The 17,037-nt window shown below is 44.7% G+C and overlaps 1 protein-coding gene and 1 long non-coding RNA gene across 49 annotated transcripts in view; one reads left to right on the top strand and one right to left on the bottom strand.

Moving 5' to 3' along the window:
- LOC145534388 (nucleoporin SEH1) overlaps positions 1-9,912 on the bottom strand; it is a 101,910-nt gene extending 91,998 nt beyond the window's left edge. For 32 of the 47 annotated variants that reach the window (XR_014074522.1, XR_014074523.1, XR_014074535.1 and 29 more), the window contains exons 1-4: positions 9,665-9,912; positions 6,849-6,899; positions 3,796-3,942; positions 1,531-1,742 (exon numbers count right to left, since the gene is read on the bottom strand). Coding sequence is in view for 12 of the 47 variants with exons in the window: in XM_081561756.1 (XP_081417882.1) it covers positions 1,531-1,742; positions 3,796-3,942; positions 6,849-6,899; positions 9,665-9,775 (521 nt within the window). In the remaining 35 variants the exon portion in view is untranslated. Of the gene's footprint in view, positions 1-1,530; positions 1,743-3,795; positions 3,943-6,844; positions 6,900-9,134; positions 9,434-9,664 lie in introns of those variants that run through there. The other 15 variants (XR_014074532.1, XR_014074533.1, XR_014074534.1 and 12 more) reach the window with 2 other exon arrangements.
- On the top strand, positions 9,561-13,311 carry LOC145534389 (uncharacterized). Of its 2 annotated transcripts, XR_014074555.1 has the most exons (4): positions 9,561-10,633; positions 11,546-12,006; positions 12,623-12,673; positions 12,748-13,311. It is a non-coding gene; the product is annotated as an uncharacterized LOC145534389 (long non-coding RNA). The 2 variants fall into 2 exon arrangements; XR_014074556.1 differs by lacking the exon at positions 11,546-12,006.
- Positions 13,312-17,037: the final 3,726 nt, after the last annotated feature.

Genomic DNA, 17,037 nt, shown 5'->3' with positions numbered 1-17,037 from the left:
CTAGCCAAACTACAATTAAGCATGGAGTAAAACTAAGACATGTTCAGGTGTTCTAGAATTTATAGTTTGCCATCAACCCCCTATGGAGGAAATAAAAAAAGTTACTTTAAAAGTTGCATGACCAAAGGAAAACAAAAAATCCAAAGACAACTCATAATATGAAAACTGTGATACCTAAATATAATCTGAAGTAAAGGAATCAATAATGAGAAAAGAGCACCTGTCAAAGTCAATGCCCCATTATTCTGTGAACTACAGCTATGAAAATAGATTAATAATGAATACTACCTAGTCTTACAAATTCGGTTGCTACTTAGTATTTTGAATCAACTTACAATCAAAATATAAAGTACTTTTATGTGTATTAAATGTTTACAAAACATAAAGACAAATACTATAAATCTCATCACTATACAAGCAATGTAGCAAAACATTAGGAAATGAGAGGGTGAATGTGTGACAGAAGCAAAAAAGAGCTAATTTCCTCTTTTTTTAAAAGAGAGGTGAGTCCACATATAGTCTGAAAATTAATAAATCACTAAGTGGAGAAGTATTTGAATTATGAAAATTATATATAACTGAAGAACTATCAACATTTCCACAAATAAAATATCTTGTCACACCTTCACAAGTAGAAAGCTTTCTTAATGTGCTAAAGTCATCTTTCACAGAGTGAGTATAAATTCTGTTTAAAGATAACATGGCAAGAAGCAGAGGCATAAGGAAACCACTTAAAATAAAATAGTGACAGTCTAAGAATCACATTCTGCGCAGCAAGGAAAGGAGTAAGATAGGACTAGATGCACTAAGACACAGGAAAACACCCATGATGGGGGGATCTCCCTGCTGGTCAAGTGGTTAAGAATCTACCGTCAAAAGCAGGTGACGTGGGTTTGATCCCCAGTCGGGAAACTAAGATCTCACATCCCATGTGGCAACTAAGCCTGGGCACCACAAGTATTGAGCCCTTGTACCTCAACTACAAGTACCTCAACTACAGACAGCCCCTTTTCTCTGGAGCCCACACATCACAACTAGAGAGAAGCCTCCTCACTGCAACGAAAGATCTCTCGTGCTCCAACTAAGATCTGACACAATCAAAAAAATTTTAAACTAGAAATTAAAAACAAAAAAGGCCACAATGTATTTGTAAGTGTCAGAAGCAAACTGCAAAAAAGGAAAATGTTAGGTCTATACATGTCTGTGTTTTGGGTCCATTTGTACATGACAGCATATACCTAGGTGTGTTTGTATATATATATGTGTGTGTGTTTATTAAGGCAGTAAATATTTACTTGTATATGCATGGGAAAAATTCAGAAAGTGCACCAGAATGTTTACAGTGGTTAGCTTCTGTGGAGTAGAAACAGAGGGATAAGAGAGACATGACAGGGTGGAGAAAAGAGAATTATTATTCTACATAATATACATTTTTAAAAATAGATAAACAAGACCACTTAAGAAAAGCATTTTCAAAAAAATAAAGCATCTGATGCTAAGTGCAATGATTACTAGGCTTATATCACCTACCTTGAAGGGTTCCAAGAAATACAACTACAGCTGAGCTTACAGGAGATCTCATGCTGCAGAGACCACTGGCTGAGATTCATGACGTCTGGAGCCTCGTAGATTCTAACTATGCCATCTGCTGAACATGTTGCTAACATGAGACCCATATGCTTAGGAGCAAATTTCACATCGGTAACGGACGTTCTGCTGTCCACCAGCGTTGTCCTCTTGACCTGAAAAAAAAAACCAATGTAAATTACACACAAAAAGAAAGGATGTCAGGGTGAAAGAGCACAGGTTTTGAATCACAGCGATCTGCTGCCACTTCCTCAGAAAACTGCACAACCTTGAAAAGACACTCAAAAACTAGGGAGGCCTCAATTTCCTCCAAAGAACTTGGCAAAACACCATGTACACAAGCTCACAGTGACCTATAATCAGCTGCTCCTTTAATGTAGACGAAAGAAGATCTTGTGAAGCCTAACTTTACTAAATTAGATAAATTCTTTCTTCTTAAGCAGCGTGTGCATGCTAAATCAGTTGTGTCTGACTCTTTGCGATCCTGTAATTGTAGCCTGCCAGGCTCCTCTGTCCATGGGATTCTCTAGGCAAGAATACTGGAATGGGTTTGCCATGTCCTCTTCCAAGGGATCTTCCCAACTCTGGATTGAACATAAGTCTCTTATGTCTCCTGCATTGGCAGGTGGGTTCTTTACTACTAGCAACACCTGGGAAGCCCTTAGACAGATAGGAGAAAAGCAGAAAATGTTAGAATTTTCATACAGGAAGTTCTGTCATGCAAAGCAGGCTGCAAACAGCCTTAAGATCCTTTAACAGCAAAAGGGAGGGAGTACAACTTCTCCTGTCAAGTGTAAATGCTGGTTAACCCTGCTCGGACCTCTAGTATCCACTTTTAAAAGAAGGCATGCAGCAGAGACCAAGAGAATGGTAAGAAGCTGGTGTTCTGGAAATTAGGGAACCCCAGCATGGCAGATACCAGCTACTGCCTGACTCCTACATGAGCTGACTTTTGACTGAAACTGTCAACAAAATTTAGAAATCAACAGCTTACTGTCTGTAGTTTTCAGCCTACTATAAGTTGGGTTTAGAAGTGGTAGCAATTACAGGATTATAATATAAATAATTAATATAACACAAATGCTGAAACACTAAATACAAATCATTGTTTGAAGAAAAAATCCTTTATACTGCCACCACTCTCCAAATACGGTCACTTGATTTTCAACAAGGATGCCAAAGACCATTCTACAGGGAAAAGACAATCTTCTCAATGAAAGGTGCTCAGAGAACTGGACACTGAAGTGCAAAAGAATGATGATAGATACTTGCCTTATGTCACATACAAACAATAACTCTATGAGTCAAAGGCCTAACCATAAGCACTGAACTACAAAACTCTTAAAAGAAAATTCTGGCCAGAGTCTCCATGACAATGGATTTGGCAATGACTTATGATACCAGAAACACAAGGAAACAGAAGAAAAAATAAACTATACTTCATGACATCTTTGCACACAATTCTTGCACACTCTATCAAGAGACTGGAGAGGCAACTTAACAGAATGAGAAAGAAGATTTGGAAATCACATATCTGTTAAGGAAATAAAGTACATAAAGAATTCCTACCTACAACTCAGCAACAACAAAAAGTGCGCAAAGGACTTAATTAGACATTTCCCTAAAGAAGTAAAAAGGTTCTGGTTAACAATTTCAATTCTGGAGAGTGGGGTTGGGGGCTAATCCTCACACCCACAGACAATTCTGACACCAGAAGGGTGTCCAAGGAGAATTCAACTCAGTTTTGACACTAACTACCTGGAGACAGCATCAGATTCTGGAGTTCAGAGCTCAGCCCCACAGGACTGTCGTTCTTCAGGTGCCAGTCCAAAACCTGGGTGTTAACTGTGCTTCTCACTGCCTGCTGTAACTCAGAAACAGTCACATGGAAGAGACCCACGGGGTACAGTCAGGGACAGGTGCAGAGCCCCCATGCTCCTGCCAGCACCAAGTCCCCATATCTCCACCAGCCCAGGAACCTCCAAACCCCATCCTTTAGGGTTTTTATGGAGGCCTCATTATATAGGCATGAATGACTAACTCGCTGGCTACTGGTGATCAGTCAATCCACAGCCCTCTCCCCTCCCTATAGGTCAGAGGGGTGGGACCGAAAGTCTCCCCTCCCCAAAGGGTCCTTAGAAAGATCACTACTCTTCAGGTGCTCCTGCCTCCACCCACCCATCCACCCACCGCTAACAAACGTCTCACCCAGTGGCTCTGTCCGCGCAGTTTATCATTTGATTCTCCTACTATTTCCTCCCAGACAGCAGCTGTTCGGTCAAAAGAACAGGAAGCCAAAACCTGTCCAAACTCAGGATGGGCCCATGTCACACGCCACACAGATCCACTATGTGTCTGAAGAATCAAAAAAAGAAAAGGAAAAAGAGGAGTTTACTCATTTTTCACACATATAAGGTGTCACTTGAAGAAATACAGATATTTTTGCCTCAACAAGTGGAAAAAGCTACTCAATTTAACATTTAAAAATTTAACTTCTAGGGAATTTCCTGGTGGTCCAGTGGTTAGAACACCATACTTCCACCACAGACGGCACGGGTTCAATCTCTGGTTGGGCCAGAGATTCAATCTTTGGCCATGCAGCATGGCCAAAATAAAACAAGCTAAATTCTAGAACTTTTAACTTTTAGATCATATTTAGGATTGCAGCTCTTCTGGAGTCAACTTCTAACATTTTTCGAATAAAAAAAATACCCTGTTGGATAAGTTGACCTTTTCCAGTGCTACTAACAGAGACCTGGTTCAGAGTTTAATAACAAAGCTTTTAAACAGAGATTCTATCAGTCCATTATTTTTTTTCACTTGCAAATTGCTTCTATAGGGAACATCCACCTAATAAAATAAGTAAGATTAATCAAAATTATATGCTTCAAAAGCCTGATAGTATAAGAAACAGTAGCAACAAAATGCTTAAAATGATTCTGATGTCTGGCTAGGAAAAGAGGCAATGAGAGGACAAATACAGAGAAGCCCAAATCTCCATATTTTGAGGGAATAATTTAAAGCTCAATAGCACTATCTTTATATATGAGAAACATCAAATTACTATTATTTAATTCTTTATGTTGACCAAGGAAAAAAAGGCAGAAAAGTCTTAAAGCATTTCACATCAATAGAACTGTCTGTGCTTTCCAATAAAAATACTGTATGACCACAAGCACCAGTCCACCCATGATGCTCCCAAATTCTGTTTCAGGCTTTCGTGTATCTAACACTTTTTGTACACTCAATCTCAGAACACTTTCATAATTCAATAATTTCTACATGGTAACAATGTCATCATCCAATGGTAAACTCTGCATCTTTTTTTTTTTGACTGCTGGCATGTGAGATTTTCATTCCCTGACCAGAGATTGAAACTGTGCCCCCTGCAGTGGAACCAGAGTCTTAACCACTGGACCGCCAGGGAAGTCCCTGCACCCTTATTTTTATCCTCTGTTCTGTCCAATCTTTTTATTTCACTTTTCTTACTTATATAGGCTATTAAGTCAAAGATGCACTAGCGCAGTGAGTCCTGGTTAGCTTCCTGGTAAAGCATGATCTAACTAAGGAATAAGGACTGCACAAAGGATTCATCACAATAAAAAGCAAACAAATATCAATTAGTAAGCAAAACAGGGTATATCTGCTGTCATATTTGTTTTGTTGCTGCATTTATGTTTAAAAACAAACCAAAGTACTAATGAAATCTGTTAATAATAAAGCAAAAATACAAGCCTCCTTTTGAAGTGATAAAAATAAGTTTTAGAACTAGACAGAGGTAGCAATTGTACAATATTGTAAATGCAATAAATGCATTTACATTTATTTGTTTACTTGAAATGGTTAACTTTATGTTGACTCTCACCACAATTTAAAAAATGGGAGGGGAGGACAAAAGATTTCAATAGACACTTCACCATAGAAGGTAAATAAATGACAAACATGCACATGAAAATGCTATCAACACCATTCGTTATTGCTGCTGCTGCTGCTGCTAAGTCGCTTCAGTCGTGTCCGACTCTGTGCGACCCCATAGACGGCAGCCCACCAGGCTCCGCCATCCCTGGGATTCTCCAGGCAAGAATACTGGAGTGGGTTGCCATTTCCTTCTCCAGTGCATGAAAGGGAAAAGTGAAAGTGAAGTCGCTCAGTCGTGTCCGACTCTCAGCAACCCCCTGGACTGTAGCCTACCAGGCTCCTCAGTCTATGGGATTTTCCAGGCAAGAGTACTGGAGTGGGGTGCCATTGCCTTCTCCGCCATTCGTTATTAAAGGCATACAAACCGAGATCCAATGAGACACACTTTACACCCACTAAGATGGCTACTGATATAATCAAACAGACTGGAACCCTCATACATTGCTGGTGGGAACATACAATGGTTTAGGCACTTTGGAAAATGGTCTGGCAGTTTTCAAAAGTTAAAACTATACACAGTCCAACAATTCTACTCCTAGATATCTAAAAGAATCAAAAATGTCCACACAAAGACTTGTATGGCATGTTCATAACAGCAATCATAATCGTCAAAAACTAAAAACAAACAAATCTCCATCAAATAGTGAATGAGTAAGTAAAATATGGCTTTATCTACACAATGGACTACTACTCAGCTTTACAAAGGATCAAACCACTGATCCATACCACAACATGGATGAACCTCAAAAACACGCTAAGGAAAGCAAGTAGAAACAAATAACTACATATTGTAGAATTCCATTTATGTGACATGTCTAGAGAAAGTAAAACTTTATAAACAGAAAACAGTTCAGTGGTTACCTGGGCCATAAGAAGGGAAAGATGATTAACTTCCAAGCTGGCACAAGGGAAATTTCAGGGTTGAGGGTAAGTGTTCTAAAACTAGATTGTGGCAGAGCTGCACAACTGTGTAAACTTACTAACACTCACTGAACTGTACATTTAAAATTGATGATTCTCAAGACACGTAAAACTCTACCTGAGTAAAGCTATTTTTTTAAAGCAAAAAATAAAGCTATGTACAAAACATCACAACTATTAAAAAATATGTAAAGGAAAAAGGTAAGAAAGACATACTGAGATGCTAAAAACAATTAGGTTAAAATGCTACAGAATTTCAAACTCTTACTTTCAAATTTTCTGAAGTGCATTTGCTACTTTAATAGTGAAAAACAGTAAAAGGTATAAATTTTATAATTCTCAAAACTGAACAGAAAGTCACTAATGCTACCCAATAGTAAATGTTTCAATTTTTTAAAATCACCGTAAAAATAAATACTAACCTTCCAGCTAGCAGTGCAATGCCATTCCCCACTTTCACTTTTATCCCAGACCTGTAAGAAAAAAGATATTTTATACTAAGAATTCCTACAAATTAATTGAGTCAGTGAAGACAAAGGAGGGAAACATAAATTCACAAAAGATAAAATCAGTAAGTAAATATTCACTCATTCAACCAAATATTTACTGAGGACTGAGGACTTGTCAGTGAAGGAACCTTCGCTCCAATAGTTAATGGAGATGATAACAGTGCCACTCAAGTCGGACACTGACAGTGCTGCTGCCCTAGAAAGTCACTGGGCCAATACTGACCACCCACCCACCAGAGGAAACAGATGCAATTCACAGGAGCCTCTGGTCACAATGTATTTATCAACCAACCTATAAATAACCTTGTTTACCTGTGTATGTTTGCAAACACCTTATTTTGTATACATTATTGACGCACTAACACTGAACACTGGAAAAGACCCTAATGCTGGGAAAAGACTGAAGGCAGCACAAGGGGACGACAGGCAGCAAGGTAGTTGGAGAGCATCACCGACTCAATGGACATGAGTTTGAGTAAGCCCCAGGAGTTGGTGAAGGACAGGGAAGCATGATGGGCTGCAATCCATGGGGTCACAAAGAGTCGGATGCAACTGAGCGACTGAACTGAAATCACACCAACACTGTAACTCACATCTGAATGAAGCTCCCCTAACACACACTTTCTCGGGAAGGCACTCACAGCCTTCTTGCTGTGGGACATTATGCAGCACTACACTTGAGGATCACCTCAGCCAGTGAAATTCACCAACAAAAAGAATGAAAGTGTGAAAAACGTGGCACCAAACACACACTCAGAAGGACGCTTGTTTACACTATGAAAGCCTGAATGAAAGGCAGAGTGTCACCTGTCCAGTTTCAGCTGGGAACACAACCTGGACAACTCCAATTTTTCTGCCAACTGGTCATGTCAACAAATAACCATGAGTGTTGCTTTGGGGGTTACAAATAAACTTTATAGAACAAGCAAATTCACAAATACAAAACTTGCAAATAACAAGACTCAACTGTACATATAACAATCAAAGACAAAACACTGAACCTTCATACCAACAAAAAAATAGACATTACAATAACATGACATTTTAATCTGTTTTTTAAAAATGATATGTCCCCCAAATAAATCAATTTTTTATGTAATGATAAAACAGTATCGTGGCTCCTCAAAAAACTTCAAATAGGACAGAATTTGCCTGCCAACACCAAGCCTACTTTCTAGAGCTGATGACGCGCAACTACTGAAGCCTGCATGACCTAGAGCCCATCCTCCTCAAGGAGAAGCGCCGCTAATGAGAAGCCTCGAGCACCGCAACGAAGAGTAGCCCCCGCTCTCCTCAACTAGAGAAAGCCCAAGAACAGCAACACATATATATAAATTATTAAAGTTTTTTCAAATAAAAATAGAATTGCCATGTGATTCAGCAATTCCACTTCTGGGTCTGCACCCAAAAGAGTTGAAAGCAGGGTCTCAAAACTATACTTGTTCACTCACATTCACAGCAGCATTGTTCACAACTAAAATGTAGAAGGAACCAAACTACACCAACAGATGAGTGATATGTAAAATGTAGTATATACAGATACATATACTTAGCCTCTTTAAAAGTTTTTAGATTATTTAAACGCTTCCTTTCTCAGGAAGGAAATTATGACAAATGCTACAACACGTATGAACTTCAAAACATTATGCTAAGTGAAATCAGCCAGTCACAAAAAAAGACAAATCCTGTATGATCCCACTTGTATGAGGCCGCTGGAGTAGCCAAATTCAGAGACAAGAAAGTACAAGGGCGGGGACCAGGGAAGGACGCTTCAGGGATCAGTGAGTCATGCTTAACGCGGACAATGCAAAGTGAGGATGGCGGTGACCGATGCAAAGATACAAACATACTTAATAAAAACGATTAAGGTGGTAAATTTTGTTAACTGTAGTTCACTGCAATAATGAAAACACTAAGGAAAAAACTGCAATGATAATGCCCGAAACAGACAACTATCACACCGATACTCTTCACCGGCAGCTGTAAAACAGTACAACCTTCAAAAAGACAATCTACCAAGTATTCTCAAGAGTTTTTACAATACTCATTAATTTCTCTACTGGAATGAACCTAAGGAAAATTTCCAAAAAACATAAGCGGGATTAACGAAGATTTTTCACTGCAACACACCGACAGACAAAAACTCCGCACACGGGACGACCCTCTAGAACACAACTCTAAGCGGATAAGGAAACCTACTCTGTTAACCGACGCCAATTATCGCGACGGTCACGCGGTTGCGGAGGACGGAGGGGCGGGGAGAAAACCCGGGCCTCGCCACAGACCCATCAGCGAGGGCCGCGCCGCCGCGGCCCGGCTGTGAGAACATGCAGGGAGGGAGCCCAATCCGACGGGCGGCCGCGGAGCGCGGGGGGGCCGGCACCCCCGGCCCTGGGTCCCGCCGACCACCGCCGAGCGGGAGCCCCCCAGGCGCTCCGGACCCAGCCCGGAGCCTAGGGCAAGCCGGTCCGACCGGCGCGCCCTGCTTCCTCCGCAGCGGGAGCGCGCCCGCCGCCGTGACGCACGCACGCAGACAACCCGCGGCCGCGGAGAGGCGGCCCGGGCGGCAGTGACCCCACAATACCCGGGAGGAGGGCGCCCGCTTGCCAGGCCCCCGGGCGCCGTGCCCGGCAAGGCGCCTCAAGTCGGGAGCAGTCCCCTCTCCACGCGCCCCTCGCTCGGACAGCGGCTCGCACAAGCTCCCGCCCGCTTCCGGGCTGGGCCCGCACCTTGACGCTCTGGTCGCTGGAGCAGGTGGCCATTCGCCGCCCGTGGAAGTCGAAAGACACATCATGGATGAGATCCTTGTGGTCCGCCGCGATACTGCGCGCCACGAACATGGCTGCGCCGGGCCTCTCCCGCCTCTGACACTGCGGCGCGGCGGCGCGCGGACCGCAGCCCACCCGGACCCGGCGCCGGGGCGCGCACGGCGGTGCTTCCCGCGTGCTGCTCGCGCGCCCCAGGCTGCGCCCGCCCCGCCCCCTGGCCCGTCATACCCCGCAGGGCCCCTCCCCCGGCCCGTCATACCCCGCGGGACCCCGCCCCCGGCCCGTCATACCCCACGAGGCCCCGCCCCTTGCCCGTCATACCCCGAAAGGCCCTGCCGCCGGTCGAACACCGTGCGGCAGGGGCCGCAGTAGTTCCTCGGTGGCCGGCTACTGGTTTGGCTGCGGCGCACTCTGTGCCGTGAAGTGAAGTCAAAGTCGCTCAGTCGTGTCTGACTCTTTGCGACCCCATGCACTATACAGTCCATGGAATTCTCCAGGCCAGAATACTGGAGTCGGTAGCCTTTCTCTTTTTCAGGGGATCTTCCCAATCCAGGGATCGAACCCAGGTGTCTCCACGTTGCGGGCGGATTCTTTACCAGCTAAGCCACATGGGAAGCCCGTCTGTGCCCTAAGGGGAGTTAAAGAGCTCTCTGTCGAAGTGTGGAGATAAGGGGAATGTGAAGGTTAAGACTATCGTCTGCCAGCCTCGGCCCTGAGTCAGTCTCATCGCGTTGGGGCGCGTGTCCCCGGGAGACGGGGCGGGCCCCGGGAGTGGACGCAGAGAGTGGGGGTGCGTACGGAGCATGTGTCCAGGGCTGTGCGGTGTGGCGGGGGCGTGGCCCCGGCAGTCCCGGTCCCCGCAGAAGATGCAGAAATGGCTTGGTCTTACTGGAAACGCCTTCACTTGCCTTTCCCCTCCCACTAAAAATGGTAAGATTTTATTGGTACTTTAAGAGGACACACACGTGACAGTGTGGACTGTAGCCCGGTACAGTCTGTCTTTCTTGGAGATTGAACTTCAAAATGATATTCCCATGAGGCTCTGTGGTAGAGGAGATAAAGCACAATTTTTTGAATTCATGAAGAAATTGAGTTCAAATGCATAAATGCTTTCGGGATCTTGTTGGTAATCTGAGGCTTAGTTTCTTATCTTTGAACCAATTCAGCATTGACTGTTTCATGGTGTTACTGAGGTGATTCACTGAGAGGGGAAAAGAAAAAGTTAAAATGCTTAGCTTACGAGCTGGCATTCAACAATTATGAATGTTGAATTCATAATTGAATTCAACACTACTCCCTCTCCTCCTGTCCGTATTTTCTTTTCTCTTATTTAGGGTTTCTTGACATTCACCTACTGCCTGCTTGTATACTTATCTTTGTGGCTTTTTATAGCATCTTACCTTCAAACACAACACATGTTACTCCATTCTGGCCTAATGTGTGCCTCTCATGTCTCATAGTTAAAAAAAATAATAATCCTATTGAATCAATGATGTCATTAACAACCCAGATTGTTGGACATCTAAATGATTGATAATAATCAGTTGTTGGATACAAGTAGCTTTAGAAGTCAGAAGACTGACAAGACAATTTTAACACTTTATATACACCTTGATTCCTTTTTTAAATATACCTTTTCAGGAGTAATATTAACTTTAATTTATGTCATTCTTATGTTATTGTAAAATTAATACAAAATGAAACTTGATAAACCTGGAAGCTTATTAACTGATATAAATATAATGTAGCTATCCTTTCTTTATCATAGGGTGTTTAATTGTTGCTTTGATATATTTTGCTTTATGTTATGTTATTTCACTTTGCCTTACAATTCTTACACAGAAAAAGAAAAGGTTAAATTTCTTGGGCAAACCCCCAAATCCGTGAGTTGCCGGTATGATAACCAAGAACTACTGTAACTGCTCTAAGGTCAAAGACACTCATTGCCAGAGAAAGTACCCACAAAAGTCATTAAAGCAGAGTGACAGCCTTACAATCAACGTCACACTTGACCCAGTTTACAGACCCAAAAACCCTTGAATAAAGAGGCGAGATCACCTTGAGGAAAGACCCTACTGTGCTGCCAAAAATACACACTGAATCTTCCAGCCTTCCCTCGGGGGACCTGGGGACTTCTACCACAGTGATTATGCTTTGGGGAAAAGGAAATAATTAGACTTTTCAAGAATTCTGAACACTAGCTCCAAACTGACCCTGATTTCAGGAGACCCGAAACATCACTGTGATCCACCAGTCAGAGCAGGCTCTGAGGTGGTCAGCTGATCAGAGGATTTCTGGCTCAGGTGAGTCTCACAGTGGGTCCTCAAAGCCATCCTGTGGTTATTTCCCTGGCTCTGGAATGTGGTTGAGGTAGGCATACTCGGCAACAGGTAGAATCCTTGAGTTGGTTACCTGACCTGTGGAAGGAGGGCTATATGCTGGGAAAGGTCAAGTGGACGCCATTAGAGCTGCCCCTGCTGAGGAGAGTAGGGAGCCAGAAACAATACTGCAGAGCTTAGTGCCACCAAGCTTAGTGCTTGAAGGATGCAGGGCTGGTGGCACCCACCATATCCCAGTGCTGCTTACCTATGGCCTGTGCAGAAGGCAGGTGGGTCTTGGAGAATAATGGTGGGTTATTGTATACTTATGCAGGCATTCACTGCAACTGCCCTTGCTATTACAGATGTCGTTTCATTGTTCAAGCTGATTAACTCATGCCATGGGAGCTGGTTCACAGCTATTGGGTCTGACAGATGCATTTCCCTCAATACTTGCTAATTAAGATTTCCACCAGAAACAGTTTAGTTTTAGCAGGCTTGGCCACCAATGCACTTTCACAGTTGTCCTGGTCTGCTTGGGTACTACAGTAAGATACCGCAGACTGGGTGGCTTAAACAACAGAAATGTGTTCTCTCACAGGCCTGGAGTCTGGAAGTCCCGGATCATGGTGCCAGCAGACTTCATTCCAAGGTGAGAGTGCTCTTCCTAACTGACAGACATCCACCTTCTTGCTGTGTCCTCACATGGCCTTTCTCTGTGTGCAGGGAGAACTTTCGATGTTTCACTGATGTCTCATGTGACTTCAATGCTGGAGAACTTACACATCCCCTGGCACCTGGTTTGCAGATGTTGATCTGATAGATGCCATTCCCTCCCTCCCCTGTCAGTGAAGACCCCCAGTAGCAGTTGGCTTTCATCTGGCAAGGCCAGCACCACACCGTCACTGACCTATCTCAGGAGTGTGTCACTCTTCAGTCCTGTGCCATAATTTAGTCCACAGGGGTCTCAATTGCTGTTCTCTTCTATGAGCTACCACACTCACCCGTTCTTGACACTGTACTGATTGGATCTAAGGGAGAACTGTGCACAAGACAGTTGTATCATGCTAGGCAGATGCAGAGCATTGGATTGGTCTCATCCATTCCATTTAAAGCCTCAAGAGCAAAGACGGAGGTTTCCCACAGAAGAAGGAAGTCTGCCTCAAGACTGTAGCACAGAAATCCTGCCCAAGGCTTCAGCCAGACAGCTGGTCCTACAGACCTCAGCTTGCCAGCACCCACAGTCACATGAGCTGATTCCTCAAAATAAATCTCTTTAAATATAAACTATATATAAATATATGTTGGCATTCTCTTTGCATTTACATAGGGACTTATTCTATATAAATTATTCTATATTATTATTTTATATGGAAGGGATTTATTTTAAGAGATTTAAAGAATACACTACGGGTTTGTTTCTCTGCAACACCCTGATACAATTAGTTTCACCTGCTTTTGTACTTTCGTAAATTGTACAATATGTTCTTTTTCCTTTTAGCTTGTTTAGCTCTGCATTCCATTTGCTGAGCTTCACCTGTGCATGGTCCCCCACCCCACTGGGTGGGCTGTGGGGTACACCACCTGTCCACAGCGCCTCCAGAGACAGCAACCTGTAGGTGGCACTAAAACATCTCATGTAGAACTTCGAAACGCACAGCAACTGTGAAGATTCCTAGCTGTGGGCAAGGCAACGTCTGAAAATTACCATGGTTTATAACAGAGCAGACAATATATCATCAAATTGGAAATGAAATCTTCAAGTTTCTAAATTCAGTGCTAAAGACCAAAAAGAAAAAAAAAGAAAAAAAATAAATAAATTCAGTGCTTGTTGGCTCAGTACACTTGAGCTCAGAACTCCAAGACTGAGCCTGCAGCTGCCCTGAGTCCAGACCCTGGGAGGGGACCCGACTGGGAAGGGTCATGCAGGCTCTTGGGTTCAGCAGGGCTTGGGCTGGCAGGAACCTGTTATTAGCCACAACAATCGCAGCAGTCAGAGCACCTGCAACTTCCTGCATCACTCCCAGAGCCCAGACACAGCTGGGGACAATAATGCACAGAGAGTCCTAGTTCAGAAGGATCTCTGAGTTGGGGGACCCCAAATATCTGATGACGAGCAGGAGTTCACTTTTTCTCTACCTTCTAAAGGTGTGGGCACGCTTCTTTTCTGAAGAAAGGCTGCTAGTTGGACAGATGTTCTTGAAACGATTAAGCAGAATAAAGGAAAGCCAGTGCCTTGTGTGCAAGACACACAGAAGAGTGAGATTCATGGAAGATCCACTCCAAGAGGAAGAATGTGGTGGCAAGAGAGGGCCCCTCCCGAGGGAGAAAGAGGGGTACCTCCAGACTGACAGGTGACCCTCTGGGAAGAGAGGGGCTGGCTGGGCAAGGTGTCTGTGACCCCTTCCTGGGCATCCGAGAGGCAGCCTTCTCCCTCCCTCTCCCCACAGCACCTTAGGAAGAAAGCAGTCCTGCAGACAGGTGCCCTCTACTCCACTTCCCAGCTAATCCAGGTGCAGAGAGCCCAGGGCAAGTCTTCCTTTGGGTTTGGGCAGAAGAAGAAGCCATGCTGGGAAGGGCAGAGAAAGCTGGCAAAGAGAGCACCATCCACATGGGCCCAGCTGAGGTCTGGTGAGAGGGGAGGCTGCTTCTGGAACACCAGCCAGGACTCACCTTGCCAATTCGAGCCTCCCTCCTGGTGTAGAAGCAACAGCTGGCACTAGGATGAAGGACTTGGCTTCTCTCCTGCACAGGTTCAGAGGACAGCTGTGAACTGAACTGCCAGGAAGGCTCTGTTTCAGGACTAGGGTGGCTGTGGCTACCAGGCCTAAGGAAAGCACAGCCTCAGATCTGTTCTTCCCACCCTCACTTGAATTACATGTTAAAAGCACATGGTAAGGCTTCCCTGGTGGCTCAGTGATAAAGACTCTGCCTGCCGATGCAGGAGACAGAGGTTCGATCCCTGATCCAGGAAGATCTCAAATGCCTGTACGTCACAACTATTGAGTCTGTATTCTAGAGCCCACGTGCCACAACTACTGAAGCCCACATGCCCCAGAGCCCGTGCTCTGTAAAGAGAGAAGCCTGCACACTGCAACTAGAGAGTAGCCCTTGCTTGCTGCAACTAGAGTAAACCCTGTATAGCAATGAAGACCCAGCGCAGTCATCAATAAATAATTTTTTTTTCTAAAAAAAAGCACATGGTAGGAGTAAAATTACAAGATAACGGACTTTTACTGGTATTAAGGACTGCAGAGAGGCCCAGTCTGGGAATTTCCTAACCGGTGTGCTTAGCTGGGCTCCAGAAGCTCAGCTCCCTCCCAGCAGACCCACTTGACCCTCAGCATGTTTGTCATTTGTTGAGGATCAAACCGAACACCTGGGTCTGGAGGTCTGGGTGGGAGGAGGTTGGTGAGGCCTGGCGGGGCAGGAGGTTGAGGCGTGGAGCCAGAGGATGGAGTCGGTATGGTTGGAACCCAGTGGCTTTGGAGTCCTCAACAGGAACATGAGGGCAGGACATTCCTGATGCTCCTTGTCAGGAATTCAGGCAACTAGACAGAGAGGGAGGGAGAGAGTGGTGGGGTGGCGGGGATCTCCACTCAGTTCTGGGGCTGAGGGAAAGGAGGGGCCTGACTGTCCTCTAGGTCTCATGTTGTCATGGGGCTTGTGTCCTGGGATCTGAGGGAAAAATTGGAGTTTTCTGTTACTGTGATCACTGCCCGGAGCAGTTATCTGGGGCGCTGACGTGCGATGCTGTGGCGTCTAGGGAGAGGGGAATCTTTTGCAGGTCACATTGCCGAGTAGCTGGAGACAGCCTTGGAAATTTCCCGAGCCCTTTGTGTTCCAAGGTTCCAGAAGAGGAGTCAGTTCTCCCTCTGTCATCTGAAAAACTGCACTTGAGCAGTGGATTCAAGGCCCCTCAGGTCTGTTCACGTCCTAATCCCCAGGACCTGTGAAGAGGCTATCTTCCACGGTGAAGAAACTGCTCAGGTGTGATTAAGTTAAGAGTCCTGGGATGGGCGAGCACCCTGGACTATTCAGGAGGTCAGACAGTCCTATGGGGGATGCAGGAGGGTCAGCATCAAGGGCAAAGTTGACCTGATGAGAGGCAGAAGTTGCCACAAAGTGGCCGTGAGCCCAGGAACATGGGCACCTCCAGAAGCCGGAGAAGGTGAGGAGCAGAGGCTCTTCTGGACCCTCCAGAATGAACAAGACATCTCGACACCTTGATTTTAGCCCCTTAAGACTTGTTTTGAACTACGGGCCTCCAGAGCTGTAAAGGAGTAAGTATGGGTTGTTTTAAGTTACGACATTGGTGGTCATTTGCTCAGCAGCTGTCGGAAACACACACAGCGAGCACTGGGTTCTACAAAGGAAATTATACAGCCCTCCCTGCCCCTCCTAGGACTGGCCCTGGCCTGGCACAGACACCCCCACCTTCACTTTTACACTGGAATCACATGGGGAACTTTTGAAGCTCCTCTTGCCCAGATCACACCCCAGGTTAACTGAGCCACACTTTCTGGCAGTATCAGCACACAGGCTGTGGCAACGGCTCTTTTTTTTTGTAAATAGAGAAATAGTCCACATGACAACAAAGTGTCCGTGTCATTTTGTTGTTCATTTGTGAGACACCCTTAAATATTCCGGATGCAAGGGTTTTGTCAGATAAATGAACTGTGGATATTTTTTCCCAGTGATATGAGACATTCTTTCTCTCCAAGCTCCCTAGGCGGTGGCCTGGTAGTGCCAAGGTTGAGACCACTCACCTGATGCTTGTTCCCTTCATTTCCTCGAAGATGAGATCTGGGTCTACCAGGCAAGTTTGTAGTCAGACAGCTTGATGCTGATGTAGCTTCGACCCGACCCTGCCCTGCCTCGTGAACTTCAGCAAATCCTGTTAAATGATACAATGAGGCACAGTACACATCTCAGGAGCTGACCTGAGTGCATGTCACTTGGAACGTGGTTAGAAGTGTGCCACAGCGGGACAAGGGGAGGTTCTTGTAGAGAAGA

This window comes from Giraffa tippelskirchi, chromosome 14 (genome assembly GCF_054371585.1).
Source record: "Giraffa tippelskirchi isolate mGirTip1 chromosome 14, T2T-mGirTip1v1.2.pri, whole genome shotgun sequence".
NCBI lineage: Eukaryota > Metazoa > Chordata > Mammalia > Artiodactyla > Giraffidae > Giraffa > Giraffa tippelskirchi.
This window is presented reverse-complemented; position numbering and strand designations above follow the sequence as displayed.